The sequence below is a fragment of the Cokeromyces recurvatus genome, assembly GCF_025118155.1.
Source record: "Cokeromyces recurvatus strain NRRL 2243 chromosome Unknown BX663scaffold_31, whole genome shotgun sequence".
NCBI classification, from domain to species: Eukaryota; Fungi; Mucoromycota; class Mucoromycetes; order Mucorales; family Mucoraceae; genus Cokeromyces; species Cokeromyces recurvatus.
Genome location: NW_026251417.1, coordinates 73,687 through 91,301, shown reverse-complemented (window position 1 = coordinate 91,301; position 17,615 = coordinate 73,687). Strand labels below are relative to the sequence as shown.

The window sequence follows — 17,615 nt, the reverse complement described above, 5'->3', positions numbered from 1 at the left end:
AAAAGGCTATAAATCCAGAAAAGCATTTCATCAACTATTACATGATTCAGCTTTTTATCCCTTTTTTTCTTTTTCTTTTTTCTTTTTTTTTTTATGCTACCCAAATATGGGATTTCTAACATTATATGAAAATTAAGCATTATAGGGAGAGAGAGAGAGAGAAACGCCTGTTAGAAGCAAGTATGAATTGCAAAGAAATTACAATTCGGCTAAAGTCTATCAGATATGAATAATGCGCATATTTTATATTAGAAGGGCATAGTGAAGGTGATAAAAGAAACAGGTTTTAGATTTAAAGCAGAGTACATCTTTCACTAGAATAAAGTTATATACAGACTAATTATTGTATTTAGCGTAAGGAAGAGAATAAAATAAGAATTTATCAATAGACAAGAATTGAAAAACTAATATTGACTCTTTTTATAAGAAAAAGGTAGTTTCCTTTTCCCCTCCCCCCTTTTTTTTTAAAAAAAAAATAGCTTATCAAAATACTTTTAAAATAAATGTAAACTTTAATTTAGACACAAAAGAGATATGTTGTAAAATGACAAGCATTTATTTTATTGTAAAATTCATGGAATTATTTATATTCTGTACTCCCCCCCTCTCTCTCTCTATTTCTTTTCTTTACTGCCTTTTTCTATTTTATCTTACTCTTAAAAAAAAAGGGGGGAGGGAGAGAAAGAGATTTTTTTTTTCCTCTAGTATTTATTATTATTGATCTGACTAGAGCAAATTTGATAAATTCAACAGTATCTCGTGCTCATTGGGTCATTGAAAGATTATATATATATAAATATATAAAACTGTGTAATCGTATCTAATTGGAAGATTGTCACATTGATTATATACACAAAAAAAATGTATACAACTAATACATATATTACATATTTATATAGATACACATATATGTATATTTCATTTTAATCCTTTTCTTCTCTTCTCTTTTCTTTTTTTAAAAAAAACCAATACTATTATGTCACAATCCTATCAACAACAAGAACAACAACAACAATACCCTTCTCCAAGGTATACATACATACATACATACATACATACATACATACATACATTTATAATCGAAAATTGTATTGATCTATGTAAAGAATGAATAGTAATAGAATAAATCAAGATGTTACAATACCATTTAGTAATAAAGCAATAAATAATGAGCGACCTACTTTACCGCCTATTTTATCTAATAACACTAGTCGACTATGGTATAATACAGAGGACACTATTACATTATCATCACATCAACATAATAATAGTAATACAAGTAGAATGAATTCTTATTATAATACTACTACTACTACTACATCATTACCACAAATAATGACTACAACTCCAGTTGAATTTATTTTAACACCTAATTCAATATTAGCGCCTTCGATACATCATATTGAAAAAGATATTGATCAAGTAAGACGACAATGATAACAACGGATTTATCACTCATTTTAGTAAATTTAATATTATCTCTATCTCTCCTTAAAATTTAAGGTTATTAGGCATTGTAATAGTCTTGTAGATAACATGAACGAAAGAAAACAGACAATCATAGAAAATGATTTTAATAATCCAACATTAATCCGTCCTTGGTTAGACGATATGATTAATAAAGCAAATGAAGTCTTGAATGCTTTACTAAGATTAAGGAAATATCAGTTAGCTGCAGAATATAGAATACAACATAGATCTAATGATAATGATGGAAGAGTAGATAGATAGAGTTTTTATAGGAATAAACATTCATAATCACTTACTTGTTTTTTTTTTTCTAAAAAAAAAAAAAAAAAAAAAAAAAAAAAAAAAAAATAGATAAAAAATAATCAAGTACCAAAAAATAGTAATAATAGTAATGGAATTATTGCCTTAAATACAAATAATAATAATAGACTTAGAAAAAGAGGAGTAAAGAAAAAAAAATGAATAATATAGAATAAGAATAAAGTCTATGTATTCATATATACATCTCTATATCTATTTTGTATATACATAGAAACGGCCAGTATTTCAAGGTAGATGCCATTCTTGTAATATATCAGAAACACCTGAATGGAGAAGAGGCCCAGATGGTGCTCGAACACTTTGCAATGCTTGTGGTTTACGTAAGCTATTTTATGTATTTATTGTAATCATCACCATTTAACGTATTATCTTATTTAGACTATGCGAAATTATCAAGAAAGAAGAAGGAAGAATCAATCATAAAGGATGATACAAGTATGAAGTGATATTTATTCAATGCAGCATTTGATTATTAATCCATTTGCCCACTCTGGCAAATTCCCATTATACCATTTTTTTATTTTAAATAATAAAGTTACTATCATATCATTTTCTCGTTTAAAAATATAAAAATTTATTATGTTTTAGTCAGATCGCTTAATAAAAACACGCTGTAAATTAGGTGTGATTAGGGTGACCCCAGCGCGTATCGTCATGTCTCCCAGCGAGAAAAAGTACAGAAATACTTTTCCCTTTTGGGAGGTTGATCGTTTACTGGGTCATGAAAGCTATCATCATACTTTCCATATTCTGGAAGATTTGTCTAAAGAAAAAAAAAAAAAAAGAAAAAAATTTTTCAATTTTTCGAGATTTTAATCACATATTTATAGACTAATAGAAGCAGTCATATTATTATTTGTTATTCCGAGAATTAAAAATTTTTTTCTTCTTATATTGGAGGAGTCTAAAAAACACACACACATTAGAACTGCGGCAATACGATTAAAGAATAACAAAAATTTAAAAAACCTAAGTGAGCACATAATACCGGCGTAATGGGTTGCCCGGGTCAGTTCGAGAAAGGATAAAAGTGTAGTAAAAAAAAAAACCTTTTAATAGGCAATAGGGTAAAAAAGAAAGAGAAGGGAAGATATATCAACAAATACTAGATTCAGAGTTACGTAACCAGGTTACAAGTTTTGTACTAAGGAGGGGGAGGGGGGGAATTTCTGGAGGAAGTTTACCATGATGAAGGTAGTCAAGCGATACAGTGTTTACCTTTTTTTTTTTTTTTGGACAAAACGAAAAAGGAATTTAGAAAAAAAAATAGAACTACTATTTTATAAAGACTTCTTACCTGTAAAACCTTTAAGTCATAAGCCCACCGGAGTGAGCTGAGACAACCACATTCGAGGTGGCGCTTTGTCGTTGGAAGATATCTGGACGGCCATTGCCACTCCAAATGGACTTGGCAATGGTTAAACATATTTTTGGAGGCCATGACTTCCCGATTCCAATAAATATTACATTGTTTGCAGATTAATTACTTGATGGATTTCGCGTTCGCCATGCTTGAAATATTCCACACTTGTTTGAAAGCAGCTCCTATTCTTTCCTATGCTTTCATGAAGGGCGTCAGAGTGGTTGCTTTCATATTTATCTCCTGTTTTTCTTCTACTTTAGTTGTATTTTTTTTTTTTTTTTGAGCCGTTGTGTAAAATGTTGACAGCATTTTCGATTGCCCGCTGAGACCCAAAGTGGCTGCACCATCGCAGTCTTGCAGTCTGGAAACTGTAGAAAGCAGATAACGTATCAAAGTGCTGTAGCATATATATATTATGTATGCTTTGTAACGTTCGAGAACTGCAGTTTTTTTTGGAGAAGGTATATGGGTTTCAATCTATTCCACATTTATTCTTTTCTTTCGGTTTTGTTCTAGTCTCTGTCGATTCATATTTCCCATTCATATCGTAATATTCAGCAGATGACAGGCGTCTTAGATCATTCACACCATGGTATGACACATATACATCTTTTCTGTTGGGGTCTACCATACAAGAACGAAAATAGTGATTGTTTTAAGTGCAAAAGATAAGGAAAGAGAAAACAGAAAAGACAAGTCTGTGAAAACTCTGTATAGTTTATTAAAAGAAAAAAATAATACAAACATTGTACAAAAGAAAAATGATATGGAAAAATGATAAGGGCTATTTATATGCTTTTTGCTTGCAAGGTAAGTGATATTAATAGAAGTATGATTTGCTATAATAAAGCATATGTGTAAATATTGTCTGTGTAAATATTGTCTCCTAATAATCCTGCATGCAATAATATACATTTTATCTTTTTTTCTTTTAACTGTCACTGTTACTAAAAATATACCCAATCATTATTTCTGGGGTAAGCAACGCGTTCATATTAATTCACAGTGAATATTCCAGATATAACAATAATACCAATTATTTATATGCTACTATTATTATTATTATTCTCTAAGATGTTATTACATAACAATGTTCAACATTATAAATGTATGTATAATATGTATAGCTTATGTAAGTGATTATGTAATTGAATATAACAGTCATAATCCTATTGAATTCTTATTATTACATAATATTATTTTTTTTAATGCTCGAATACTCTAACAATGACCGTTATTAAAACTGAATATTGTATAATGCACATCATGCTGTAAAGTACAATATACTGGTCTTATTTGAATAACATCTTTATTAGGTAATAAATGATGATTTATGTCTATTAACTTAGTTATAAAAGACGACTACAATTATAACACCAGGCATAGATAATGTTCTGGCGGATCGACTAAGCCATTTATCCCCTCCTATGGAAAAAATTGGGGAGAATATGATCCTTGATAAGTCCAGTAAAATAAAATGGATAGATGTTTAAAAAAATTAGAAAAATCAAAAAGCAAAACGAGAAATTTAAAATAAATTATACAGAGTATAAGAGTGGAGATTGCATGACACCACTAGAGAATGAAAGAAGAGCTATTCTAACAAAAGCTCACGTATTCGAACATTTTGATGCCGAAAGTATAGTAAAGGCTATTCATAATGATGGCTTACATTGGCCACATTTATTAGAAGATGCTGTCAATTTAGTAAAATCTTGTAAAACTTGCCAAAAACATAATATTGTAGAGTGTGATTTCCATGAATTACGTCCCATATATAGTTAATATATTGGGCGACAATTGGTCTTTTGATTTGGCTGAACTATCATATTATACTGTATATAATATCTTATAAATAATATACACCTTATTGAATTCAAATTGTCTTTGATCCAATAAAATAAAATATATAAAATATTAGGAACATATACTCATTGAATAATAAATTTTTTACTTAAAACTTAATCAAAAATCAAAATTGCATTTTTTTTGTAACTTAAAATACGCCCATAACTTTCATTTTAACGATATATAGCTTTGATCCATAGATTCTTTGTCTTGTATGACCAAGGTTTGGTATTAAATATTTATCGTAGAATTCACAAATTTGCCTGTTTGATCATTGTCACAACTTCTAAAGGTTTTTTAGCTCCCTACATTTCTTACCCAACTACCAATATTAAAAGGATTCATATATCTTCTATCATTTTTATCAACTTTGGCCACTAAGTCAGTATCCTTAATCCTTCCTTATTATTAAATTAGTTATTTTTAATGTTGGATAGCTTATTTGATGTATCAGCTATAACAAGTCTGCCATCAGTTTCATACTTTTTTTTTTTTTTTTTTTTTTTTGCGCTATCGATCCTTCTTTGTGTCCTCATTATTAAAAATTTGCTATTTATTTTATATTGTTGTTGTTGTTTTTTAATTCGTTACATTTAATAATATTTTCTTCGTTTGTCAATTCTTTGCGTATTCTTTCTTCTATTTCAAGTCTTTGTGTATAACCAAACTAATTTCCTTACTGTTACATATTATAATTTACAAGTATTCTGTAACCACAACAAGTATGACAGTAGTTCTAAATAAATAACGTGTAACTTTTTATAGCAATTGTACTACACAATACATATTAACTTTAGAGCCCATCCTTCCTTCTTTTTCATTTTTTTTTTATTTTATATGAGAAAAAAAATTATTGAAGAGGAAGTCCTTTATAGTGTAGAGGTGGATTAGATTCTGTTCTTGTTTGCTTCTACTACAGCCGTGTTACTCCCAGGAATTCTCTCAATGCTGCGGGCTTTCCTCTCTTGCATGGTAGGAAATTACCCCGCGATTTAACAACATCTTTTTATCGACCTCCATTTGAAGGCCTGGTGTTGAACATTGGATCCTGGAAGGTAGCATGTTATCATTAAAGCTCAGAACTAACCCCGATTTTATTATTTAATCACTCCCATCTACAGCTAACAAAGTTCATCTCTCCATGATCGCCGCTTGGCCTACATAAAGGCGCTGCCCTTTCCGATCAAGCTATTTTATTTACCTCAAATTTTTTCTTTATAAACCCAAACTTTTAGGTGTAGTTGCCGAGTTGTGGTATTCAAAAAAAAATAAAAATAAAAAATATTTCCCTTTTATGCATGCATATGCTATAATATCACATCATCAAACAATTTTTTTATAAGAATTCAATGACCATCGAAATAAATAGGTATAGTCAGAGTTATTAAATTCTAGACTTAAAGTATCTGGGCAAATAATATAAAGGAAAGCGACTTCAACTTATTTATGTATTATACTTCTTCATGTTTTATAAACTTAAGGAAGTTGGTACACTCTACTGACAATACTAAGTAGGATTATTCTGTCGTAACTAATACTTTTCTAATGCTTTCCTGTTCTTAGATATTCTTATATAAATACCTAACTGTTAAAATCATAGATAAAACTGTGATATTACTTGTAAAATATCAAATAAAAAATATTATAAAATGAAAATAATAAAAAGATAAAAAAAAAAAGTCAATGAGACGGAACAATAGTTCTAAAGTCAATCATTTTTATTTATGAATTTAAATTGATGAGTATTTATAAGAATTGTTAAAGAAGTCTAAGATAAGATTCGAATCAAAAAAGTGTTAGTTACGACCGAATAAGGTATGTTGTTGATAATAAAGTGTTAGAAGTTTTAATATTATTTGATAAAGTGGATCAGAGAATTTTTCAGGGGAATCTAGATAGAATTCCTTGATCCACTTGTTTAATCAAGGAACATGACATTCTAAGTCAGTTCATGATATTTATAACTAGCATTTATCCTATCTTTCTCTTTTCATTGAATAAACTACTTCACTGATAAAGGATAGTCTGATATTTGATATCTTGTAGCAGGACTTAGCCGTTAAAGCGTTATACAAATCATTTATAATTCTATAGGAGGCAACTCATAATAATAATAAAAAGGAGAGTGAGAGAGGGAAGATCTATCCGAAGTGTAACAAAGACAAATAGGTTTAATTATGCTCTTCCATGGAAAGCATTGCACCTATTAGACCGTTTGTTTATGTGAAAAAAAAATTTTTTTTCTTCTCCTATTTTTATTTCACACTCTCGTTTTTGTTTTTTCTTTTTTTCTTCTTCTTCTTTTTGTTAAAGTGAAGTTTTGAAGATATTGGTCACGTTAAATAAACAATCTTTAGTGAAGTTTTGAGGATATTGGTCACTTTAAATCAACAATCTTTAGTGAAGTTTAAAGACATAGGTCACTTTAAATAAAAACAATCTTTAGTGAAGTTCTAATGATGATGGTCACTTTAAATAAACATTCATTAATATCGTTGTGAGGATAATAGTCATTTCTATTGTCCAATATCGAGAGTATGTTTCATTTGTAGTTTTCGCGTCTCTCGTTAAATAAAACTGTGAAAGGAAGCACATAATGATCAACCTCCACGATTGGTTGCTTCTGGAAACAGTAGCCTTTTTTATTATATAATGAAGCTACTGGCTAATTGGATCATTACCCCTTTTTTATTATTATTAATTAAAAATGAAAAAAAACACACATATTATCAGTAAATAAATATCTATTTTTAAAACTTTTGTATAATAATGAATCTAATCATTGACGACTTGTAGAAGAAGGGTCGTCTAATGATGTTTAGAAAAGAGTCAAAATGAGATTTGTAGATGTTTATGTACTTTATTTATTGTCCTTTTTATTTGGTTAATGAGTTTATAGAAAGGTATAATTATGAAGTATATTTTGCTTTCTTACCTTAAAAAAAAAGGAAGGGGCTGTTTTTATTATAATCATACTTCATGGATATATCTTCTTATATTTTAAATAAAAGATAGCAACGTTAATTTAGCTACTATGATTATATAGAACAACTAGCTCAAAATGCTTTACTTTTTTTATTTCATTTTGATGCTGATATTGGCCCCATAGGTTTAACCGTAATGGGCCAAAACCTAGTGTTAAATATGAACAATCATGATTTTACAGTTTGTGTATATAACAGAGCTGCTTTCCAAAATAAATCCTTTTTTTTTTTAGGTACCCAAATCATAAGTGCACATTGCATTGAAAAGCTTTACTTAAAATTAAAACGCCCAAGAAAGATAATGTTGTTGATAGAAGCAGGCACAGTTGTTGACTCCTTTATTGAGTTACTTCTGTCTTATCTAGATCAAGATGATGATAATTCTTATTTTCTAGATTTTATTCGTCGTGATAAGGACGTTAGATATAAATGGTATTGTATTTGTTGGTTCTGGTGTTTTAGTAAGTGAAAAAGATCTCTCATTGATGCCTGGTGACGGTCATTCAAGGATATGGTCTATCATTCAATCTATCTTTCAAGCTATTGCCGCTAAAGCTTCTGATGTCTCTCCATGTTGTTATTGTATTATTAATAAATCAAGAAGTGGGCATTATGTCAAGATGGTTCACAGCAGTATTGGTAAAAATCGATTCAAAGAAAAGAAGGAAGGGTGTATTTTTTTATAATAAGTTAATTGTAATATGTATACATATATTTATAGAATAAGGTGATTTCCAGTTAATCTGTGAAATTTACCTACATATTATAAAAGACTTTAAGGAAATTACAGTTACTTTTGAAGATTGGAACAGAGATGAATTAAACTCTTTCTGTATTGAAATTATACGAGGTATTCTTCGATGGTGAACATCTCGTGGAAAAGATTTTTAATACACAACGTTATCATCAATTTACTCCAACTTTGATCTTCCTCGACATCAAATCAGTTTATAATACTGTTGACCGATCCTATATATGGCGAAAATCTTCAACCTTTTGCACCAACATTGTTGCTTGGTATTTTACAGAATTTATTTGATGATGTACAGATTGAAGTTCTACTCGATAATACGGTATCCTCTCAATTCTCTCCGGTTACAGGTGAGTTACAAGGCTCCATACTATCCGCATTTTTGTATTCTATCTATATTAATGATCTACCTGAACTCCTAAGACCACAGCATGCAATCTCCTATGCTTTCTCTGATGTCGTCCAATCTGCTACAAAGTTCACATCTCTCCTCTACGCAGATAATGTCGTCCTGATCGCCCCAGCAACTGAAATGCACTCACTCCCGCGAAGCTGTGAGGACCATAGCTATCATGTGGGCTACTGTTGGAGTCCGTCCAAATGCGTCGTTGTTGCGCCTTCCAATGATGATCATCCATATTACCTATATAATACATCTCTACCTCGTGAACCCTCTTTTCCATACTTAGGCATTCCTATAAAAGCTGGTGGTTCTATTGATACCTGCTGCTCTTGTTAAACAAAACACTGCTAAAGCGCAATTTTCAATGAACCAGATAACCGCCCTCAATGTCAACTCAAAAGGTTTCAGCTGTCTCCTTTCAATTCGTTTTTATGTCCAGATGATCAGATCACAATTGGAATACAGCCTTGCCATCGCTGCCCTCAACGGTTCTCACTTTAAGCATACTAGAGGCCAACCAAAATGAATGTCTTCGTCGCATGTTTGGCACCTCCCTGTGGTCCTCTACTAAAGTGATGCTTCACATGATCCACCAACCGTCGATGATGAACCGATCCATAACACTCTAAACAAAATACCTAGCACGGTCCATAAATTTACCTGATGATATTCTGCTCTCCAAATTACTATCCTACTTGGAGACGTCTGCAGGCCACTCACAATGGTACAAGATGACCAAGAACTCTTTATGGAGAGAATGCACCTGCAATTTGGATGGCCTTACTAAAAGCAAGTTTAAGCTGGCTACGGCATGACTTTCTACAACAATACCATGACACACTTTGCACTGGCCCAAAATACTAATCTGCTTGCCACTTGTTGTCCAACGGTGACACTAGATCCTCTCCTTTGGTTGCTCGATGTCCAAAACTCAACACAGTCAGGTTATACATTGGCTACCTGGTGGTATATCTTGTCCCTATATATACCACCCTTTCGAACATTTTACTCGTTGCTATGCCATCATTTGTCTCTTCACATGCATCATTTGCTGTTATTACCGACGTCGATCGAAGATTCTCTCTCTTTCTTGCTGAATCTTTTGCCTACTAAAAAAAAAAAAAAAAAAAAAAAAAAAAAAAAAAAAAAAAAAAAAAAACTCTAGAGAATTGTAGTGGCATTATATAAAAGTCTCATATCAACTATAGTTAATCGAAATAGGCCTAGAGGAGGAAATAGATGTTATCCTACCAAACATACTTTAAAGTAAGCTTACTGACAAATTATGTACATCTTTTATGGATAAGCATACCCTTTTTTCTTCTTCTTCTACTATTCATTTCATGTATTATTAAACTTGAAGCAGACTATATATACCATCTGGGATATAATTATCTCCATATAGCAAGAAGATCTGAAAGGAAACTTTAATAGTAATAAAAGACTTATAATGTGTCATACAATCTTGTATATGTATATATATCACTTATATACACGCTTTTCCTTTTTCTCTTTCTTCCTTTCATTACATATAATTTATCAAGTAATAATAGTCGCTCACACTTGGAGAGTAAATTACATGTCATATTATTATTATGATTATTTTTTATACTCAGTGATTAATTTATTACTTGCTTTTTTTTTTTAAAAAAAAAAAGACATATTTATTCTGTTGACCAAGAGCTCAAAGCAATTATTTTTTATTATCTTTTTTTTTTTTTTTTTTTTTCTAGTTCTACTTGAGCATTCTTTTTTCTATACCTTTTTATTATTATTATTAGCAAAACGCGTTGTTATATATCCCTTTTTTTATAAAAAAAAAAAAGAAAAAAAAAAGAAAAAAAAAAAAGAAAAATAAAATCAATGATGGTTGGTCAAAAGAGATTCATCAATTTGAAATTAACTTCCGAGATTATTGAAAAGCTGACAAAACAAAAATCAGTTTTTATTGAAGCTTCAAATCAGGGAGAACTGGTAGGTTATAATTGATGTCGATTTTAAACTAATAAAAGGGAAACTTACTTATTAATGTAGGAGCTTGTTATGAAAGATGTAAGAATTAAGATTAATGAGAATAAAGAAGAAAAGAATGCGACTGCTATTTATTATAACAACAATTCAAGTACACTTCATTATCTTGGTAATGCTATTCCTACAACTGTCGAAAAAGTACAAATTAAAAAGTTAGAAAATGTAAAACGTAAAGATAATATACCCAATGTAACAAAACCATCACCATTAATAAAAGCAAAATCAAATGTACCATCTACACCTTCACGTGCATCGCAAAAACAATCTTTTCCAGAAGAAAAATATAGTTTAAGGATGCGTATCTTGCAACGTTTGGCTTTACATCCTTGGTCTATTAATGAACTTGTCAAATCACTTAATCGGACACAACATGAAAAATGTGATCAATTAGAGATAACAGATATCCTTGAAAAAGTAATAGTCATATAAATATATGTATAAAATAGATGGTGAACTTACTTATTATTATTTATTAGGTTGGAATTCCTATTAAAAAAGATGAAAGAAAAAAATTTTGCTTAAAGCCAAATTTGTACAAAGAAATTAAAATATGGGATTGGCCATTTTATAATAATACAGATAAACATACAGTAGCAGATAATACAAAAGAAGCTTATGATTTATTAAAAATATCAGATTCTGACCCTGATCGATCTAATCTATATCATCCTGATTCAAAGTACCAACCAAAGAAGCCATCTCCTGTCATCATTAGGAATCATACCCCACAAGATAATAAAAGTAAAGGGAGAATGACGCCCAGCTTTCATCCACTTAATGCATCACCTGTATTCACATCAACTACAATCGATCCTCAAACGAAGCCAAATCATAGTATAAAAAGAAAACGTTCACCTTCACCTGCTCCTTTACAAAATAAGAAGCCTACTCTAAAGACATTACCTCAAGAAATGAAACAAAAAATTGAAGAAGGTATATCTTTTTATATAAAAAAATATATATTTGTATATAATTTTATTCTAATTTATAGTATAGAAATAAATAATTCAAAGATAAAAGTAGAAGAAAGGAATCAATTTCCTATAGAAAGAAATTTATCCATATCATCTACTTCCTCTTCATCCACAATAACAGCTAATAAAGTAGTAGTAGTAGTAGCAGCAGCAGCAGCAGCAACAACATCAGCAGCAACACCAGCAACAACAGCTCTAATACCTAATAGTATAAAACCAATCAAAATCCCTAGCCAACGAGCATTTAGTGCATACTGTACTAAATATGAAATAGTTCGTGATGAATATAATAGAATTAAGCAATACCTTATTGAAAATTATCCAGATTATATAAAAATTCTTCAGAATACTGATCAGCCTACTGGATCAAAACGATCTTATCATGATCTTAAAGCAGAATATCAAACTCTTATTAAAGAAAAGTTCTTGAAGGATGCTAAAGAAGAGAGATTTATAGAAACAGAGAATTTAGTGGAAGAATGTAATAGAAAGAGAAGAAGATTAAATTATATGTGGACGACTATAAAGCAAAATATTGGGGATCATCGCTATAAGGTTCCTAAAAGATTTTGTTTGTAAATAAAATGCTTCTGTACATAATTCTTTTTATTATTATTATTACTATTATTATTGGAATTCAAGATACTTTTATAAATGATAATAAACATGACTCAAGAATCTCGGAATACTCTTCTCTGGTCATGGATATTATTCACTCTTATTTTTGACTATTCAGTAGATAATAATGCAGCAACAAGAAGCTGTAAACTCCGTCAGTGAAGCAGCAGGTAAGAAAAAGGAAAGAAAAAAGAACTGCAGTAGTAATAATTCATTATTATCAACTATACATAATAATTAGATAACTTGACTTGTCCCTGCATATTATTTGGATTTCCTCTTTCTCCCTTTATTCACATATTAAATGCATAATATAAACGAAATCATTTAATGATCTCACACACACACACACACACACACACTTTCTCCCCTTTTTCTCTCTCTCTCTATCGTCTTCGTTATTATATATATTTCATTTAAACTAATAATTATATTAAATACAACTATTTTTATTAAAAATAAAATAAAGTCAATTTGTAAAAAAGAAAATGAATAAAATAAGAGTAAATATAAAAATTATTTAGTGTAAGTGAAATAAATATGCATTATTTAATAAATATAAGGTATCGATAATAATGAAAAAGAGGAAGAAGTAGAAGTAGAAGTAATTGAAGAAGAAGAAGAAGAAGAAGAATAACGTCTACTAAAAGACCAAATATTAGATGAAAAAGCAGATTTCCAAGGATTTGTATCCACTGATAGAGGAAAGATTGGATTCAGTACTTTCTTTAAAGTGTCGGTTGAAAAGGGAGACGCGTGATGTTCATCATGTATAAATGTACAGCGAACACCGTATAAACAAGTACCTGTTGAATGAAAGGTTCGACAAATTTGTGTCTTGTATCGTACATGACGCTTTACACATCGAAGCTCTTCTTGACCATGAGCAAATCTACATTTTTTCCCATACCTAATGTATTCCATAGAGTCTACTTTAAATATGATTTGTCCTTTTATTGCTATTATTATTACTATTTACCTGCATTCACCGATTTCTTGCCAATTTCTACATAACTCAGTTTTATAGAGCTGATCTTTATTTAACGAGCTCATATTATAAAAGAAGAAGATATAATAAATAAATAAATAAATAAAACACAAACGAGACCAAAAAGAAAAAGAAAAAAAAGGGCAATTTATAGTTTTTTTTTTTTTTTTAAATGTTTTTTTCGAACCGCCAAATTTGAATTTCAATAACAAAAAGTGATTTTTAAGATTAAACCATAAACAAGGTTATTTTTTCAACTTAACTTTCATTTATTACTAGATTTTTCCTTGTAATTTTTTTTATTTGTTTATTTATTTGTTTAATACTAAAGAAACGTAAATACTAGAAAGTTTACTTTTTTTTTATTGTCTATTCAATTTTACTTTTCTGTATTTATACAATGAACACAATAGCCTAATAATAAATTTAACTATAATAAATCTATCCTTAATAGCAAATGTTTTTTTTTCTTGGTACTTTTAACTGGTATCAATTTTGGAAACGAATGATAAAATAAGTAGTTTTTATATAATTAGACCTGAGAATAATATGAAAATAGTGTCCAAGTCTCAATCTATACTCTTAAATATCGTCATGTCCTTCTTATAATTATTGAATGTTGCATAATAAACATTACAGCCTTTTTGAAGGACAAATTAAAATTCAAAACTTTTTATCCACAGTAGACAGGTTTTTGCACAATCTGATCTAGTTAATAGCTGTTAAAAATAGTAACTGTATACATTTCCCTTTCTCGGTGAATTCTTTTTTTTTTTTAATGTTTTGATTCACAATACTCTTCTCCCTTTAATAAATTTAAAAAAGGAGGAGAAGGGGGGAGTAGAAGAATGGTTCAAAATAGTAGTTTACAACTACAACTGTGAATGGCATCAATCCAAGCGGTACATTTTTTTTATCATAATGAATTATGATAAATAAACCTTTCAGGCTATGCGTATATATTATATTATTAAGAAAATACAAAACTGTATTCATAGAACATAATAATAGGGCATACTAGATTACTCCTTTTAATTAGACTGATTTCAATGAAAGATGTATGTCTCTGTATATATTTAAAAAAAAATCTTGACATAAAAAAATCGTTATATTCAAAATAATAGACTGGTTTAACCATATATAAAATTTAATTCTCATTTGCCTTCTCTTTAAAGTTACAAAGTTTTAAGATGGGAGAATAGATCGTAGGAGGAGTATTTTTCTCATTATTAAAAAAAAAAAATGAAAACAGTGGATGTAGGATATAACTCTGCGCTCCTCATTTATCTATCGTTAGTAATGTAAATACATATTGGGACTTGGCTGCTGCTTTTTTTTTTATAAGAGAATACATATAGTTCAGGTTTACAACCTGTTTCTTGTACGTTAACTATTGTGTTTTATAAACTTGATTTATACCCTCATATCACACATATTATCTTTTGTTCACTAGCATCACCTTCTGAAGTTTAACTTTAACAAGATATATTTTATATCTATCCGAAATTGTTTGATTTAAGCTTAGCAGTCTTATAAACCTTAATGACCATTGCCTTAGTTCTGCCAATTTTAAACAGAGAGATCAATTTGTACTACAAACCATGGATAATAAAAATGAAGGATCAATTCATGTACATCCATTGTTACATAATATTAAATAATTGAGTTTAACTATTCAAGCATCTTCATTACCTAACATTTATGTTCAAAACATAAATTTACTTGTTACAGTGTTATCAGAATTCGATCGAATAAAATAAAATAAAAAAGTATGCTTAGATATCAAAAGCTTAAATAAAACTGTTAAATTCGAATTATTCACCTTCAACAGCACTCCTTCTATTGAGTGTCCTTAAAGAACTATTCGTTTAATATATTTATCATTAGGAATTTATGCAACTTGCTGAAAAAAATAATTACATAATATTATTATCTTTTCTAAACTCTTTTATATATATGTATATGTATATAGTATGTCAAAAAAAAATGACATTATATACTCTCTAAATAGATTATAATGATTTCCAAGCATTAATAAGAACTTGAACTTTGTCTTCTTTACGGACTGCCACTCGAATAAACGAATTACATTGATATCCAGGTTTACCACTTCGAACAGGTACACCTGCTTTACGAGCCAATTCTACGGCTCTAGCAGCCTTCTCTTCATTCTTCATATCTAACCAAACCCAACTCAAAAAAGGTTCACCATGATACTCCCATTCATCAAAGCCTAATGACTTTAGCTGATCAATTAAATAAGCTCTCATGCGTCCTGTATTCTTCCAAGTCTCATTCAAATAATCTTGATCTTCTACCACTTTCTCAACAAATTTTAGCGCAGGTCCATTCACTGACCAAGGTACCTGTATCTTTCTTAATGCTTCACAATGTTCAACAGTAGGACAAATAACAGAGCCAATTCGAAGCCCTGTACATGACCAAATTTTTGTCCAAGAATGCATAACATGGATAGAGATGGCTTCAGTTTCATACATTTCTCTGATAAATTCATGTTGTGATATAAGTGAATCATTTCTAAAATCGGGTGAATGCCATGGTTGCATGGATTCATCTAACAGCCATTCAATTAGTACATTCTTTCTTTCTTTCTTTTTTTTTCTTTCTTTCTTCAAAACACACTTACCAACGATGACACAACCTCCTGGCTTTACATTATTTTTAATCCATTCCTTCAAGGGTTCAATAGGGAAATAATCACCTGTTGGATTGCATGGATTAACGATGCAGATCATATCCACTTTTTCAGGGTTTGAAGGGTCCAAAATTTTGAATCCATTTGTTTCAGCACTACGTTGATATTCTCTATACTGTATTAAACAAATAAATAAATTCCAAACTGAATAAGCCCTCTGTCAAATTTAAAGAATAAAATGACCAGTCATCTTTCTCTTTACCTGAACATTCCATGGACTTCCTTTCCAAGTAGGCAATTGAATACCTTCTCTTGTAAACATCAAAAGTGCCTTTCTCACTACTAAATCAATTAATTCAGAAGCTCCATTACCCATCAATAAACGACCATTGTATTTAGCATAATCAGAGCCCCATAAAAATTTTGCTAAACATGATTTCGCTGGTTCTTGATTAGCAGCAGGATAATGATGTATATCATAAATCTATTCATCCCCCAAAAAAAAGAAAGAGAGAGATAAAACATGAATAAATGAAAACTTCGCCTACCCCATCCTTTTTTTTTTTTTTTTTTTTTTTTTTTTGCTTTACTTACGGCTTCTTTTGCAGCTTCAAGTGCTTTATGAGGTGTACCAAGGTAATTTGTTGTGACGCTAAAATCTTCTACAAAATTATCGATAAATCGATGTTCTTGACCTCCGTGAAATGTTTGTGTCTTTGAATCCCAAACTGTATTAATATTATTTTCTGTGTATACCATGATTTAAAAGAAAAAAAAAAGGGGGAGGGGGGAAATAATAATAATGATAACAAAAAAAAAAAAAAAAAAAAAAAAAAAAAGGAAAAAATAAAATAAAAAATAATAAATTATTTTTCTTAAATAGTTATTATATTGGCAACGTGGAAGTCAATTAAACGTAGTTCGGTTATCAAATTTATTAACTTTCAGTAACACATGGTATTTCTTTTCCCCCACTTCACCCCAAAAAAAAAAGGGGGAGAGAAGGGCAAAAATAAACTTTCCTTATCTTTTATTTATATCCTTAAAGAAGCGTAAAAAAAAAAAAGAAAAAAAAATGCTATTAAAGTATTCAGAAAAAACTATAGAGGGGTTTAAAAGAATAATAAATAGGATACTTTTTATTTTATTTCGTTAATAAGGAATGACAATTGCACAAAGACTATTTTGTTACACTAAATAAACAAATA

The 17,615-nt window shown here is 29.7% G+C and overlaps 6 protein-coding genes across 6 annotated transcripts; 3 read left to right on the top strand and 3 right to left on the bottom strand.

Moving 5' to 3' along the window:
- Positions 1-1,335: 1,335 nt before the first annotated feature.
- On the top strand, positions 1,336-2,237 carry BX663DRAFT_489236 (uncharacterized protein; the record flags this gene model as incomplete). The annotated part of the gene is made up of 4 exons (XM_051524875.1): positions 1,336-1,422; positions 1,504-1,719; positions 2,003-2,111; positions 2,170-2,237. 4 exons carry the CDS (start codon positions 1,336-1,338, stop codon positions 2,235-2,237), a joined length of 480 nt encoding a protein of 159 aa, XP_051379333.1.
- Positions 2,238-3,386: 1,149 nt separating this feature from the next.
- Positions 3,387-3,872, bottom strand: BX663DRAFT_521388 (uncharacterized protein). The gene has a single exon (XM_051529236.1). It carries the CDS (start codon positions 3,783-3,785, stop codon positions 3,627-3,629), a length of 159 nt encoding a protein of 52 aa, XP_051379332.1. The 5' UTR covers positions 3,786-3,872; the 3' UTR covers positions 3,387-3,626.
- A 4,170-nt stretch (positions 3,873-8,042) lies between these two features.
- On the top strand, positions 8,043-8,712 carry BX663DRAFT_578471 (uncharacterized protein; the record flags this gene model as incomplete). The annotated part of the gene is made up of 3 exons (XM_051532180.1): positions 8,043-8,423; positions 8,449-8,625; positions 8,708-8,712. Exons 1-3 carry the CDS (start codon positions 8,123-8,125, stop codon positions 8,710-8,712), a joined length of 483 nt encoding a protein of 160 aa, XP_051379331.1. The 5' UTR covers positions 8,043-8,122.
- A 2,236-nt stretch (positions 8,713-10,948) lies between these two features.
- Positions 10,949-13,219, top strand: BX663DRAFT_211257 (uncharacterized protein). The gene is made up of 6 exons (XM_051521768.1): positions 10,949-11,114; positions 11,175-11,585; positions 11,648-12,104; positions 12,168-12,700; positions 12,788-12,933; positions 13,005-13,219. Exons 1-5 carry the CDS (start codon positions 11,004-11,006, stop codon positions 12,797-12,799), a joined length of 1,524 nt encoding a protein of 507 aa, XP_051379330.1. The 5' UTR covers positions 10,949-11,003; the 3' UTR covers positions 12,800-12,933; positions 13,005-13,219.
- Positions 13,220-13,231: 12 nt separating this feature from the next.
- On the bottom strand, positions 13,232-13,892 carry BX663DRAFT_521380 (uncharacterized protein). The gene is made up of 2 exons (XM_051529235.1): positions 13,743-13,892; positions 13,232-13,673 (listed from the first exon to the last, which is right to left on the bottom strand). Exons 1-2 carry the CDS (start codon positions 13,814-13,816, stop codon positions 13,313-13,315), a joined length of 435 nt encoding a protein of 144 aa, XP_051379329.1. The 5' UTR covers positions 13,817-13,892; the 3' UTR covers positions 13,232-13,312.
- A 1,682-nt stretch (positions 13,893-15,574) lies between these two features.
- On the bottom strand, positions 15,575-17,228 carry BX663DRAFT_478558 (pyridoxal phosphate-dependent transferase). Its single transcript, XM_051524303.1, has 3 exons — positions 17,002-17,228; positions 16,670-16,891; positions 15,575-16,582 (listed from the first exon to the last, which is right to left on the bottom strand). The coding sequence occupies exons 1-3, from the start codon at positions 17,164-17,166 to the stop codon at positions 15,764-15,766; spliced, it is 1,206 nt and encodes a 401-aa protein (XP_051379328.1). The 5' UTR covers positions 17,167-17,228; the 3' UTR covers positions 15,575-15,763.
- Between the last annotated feature and the right edge of the window lie 387 nt (positions 17,229-17,615).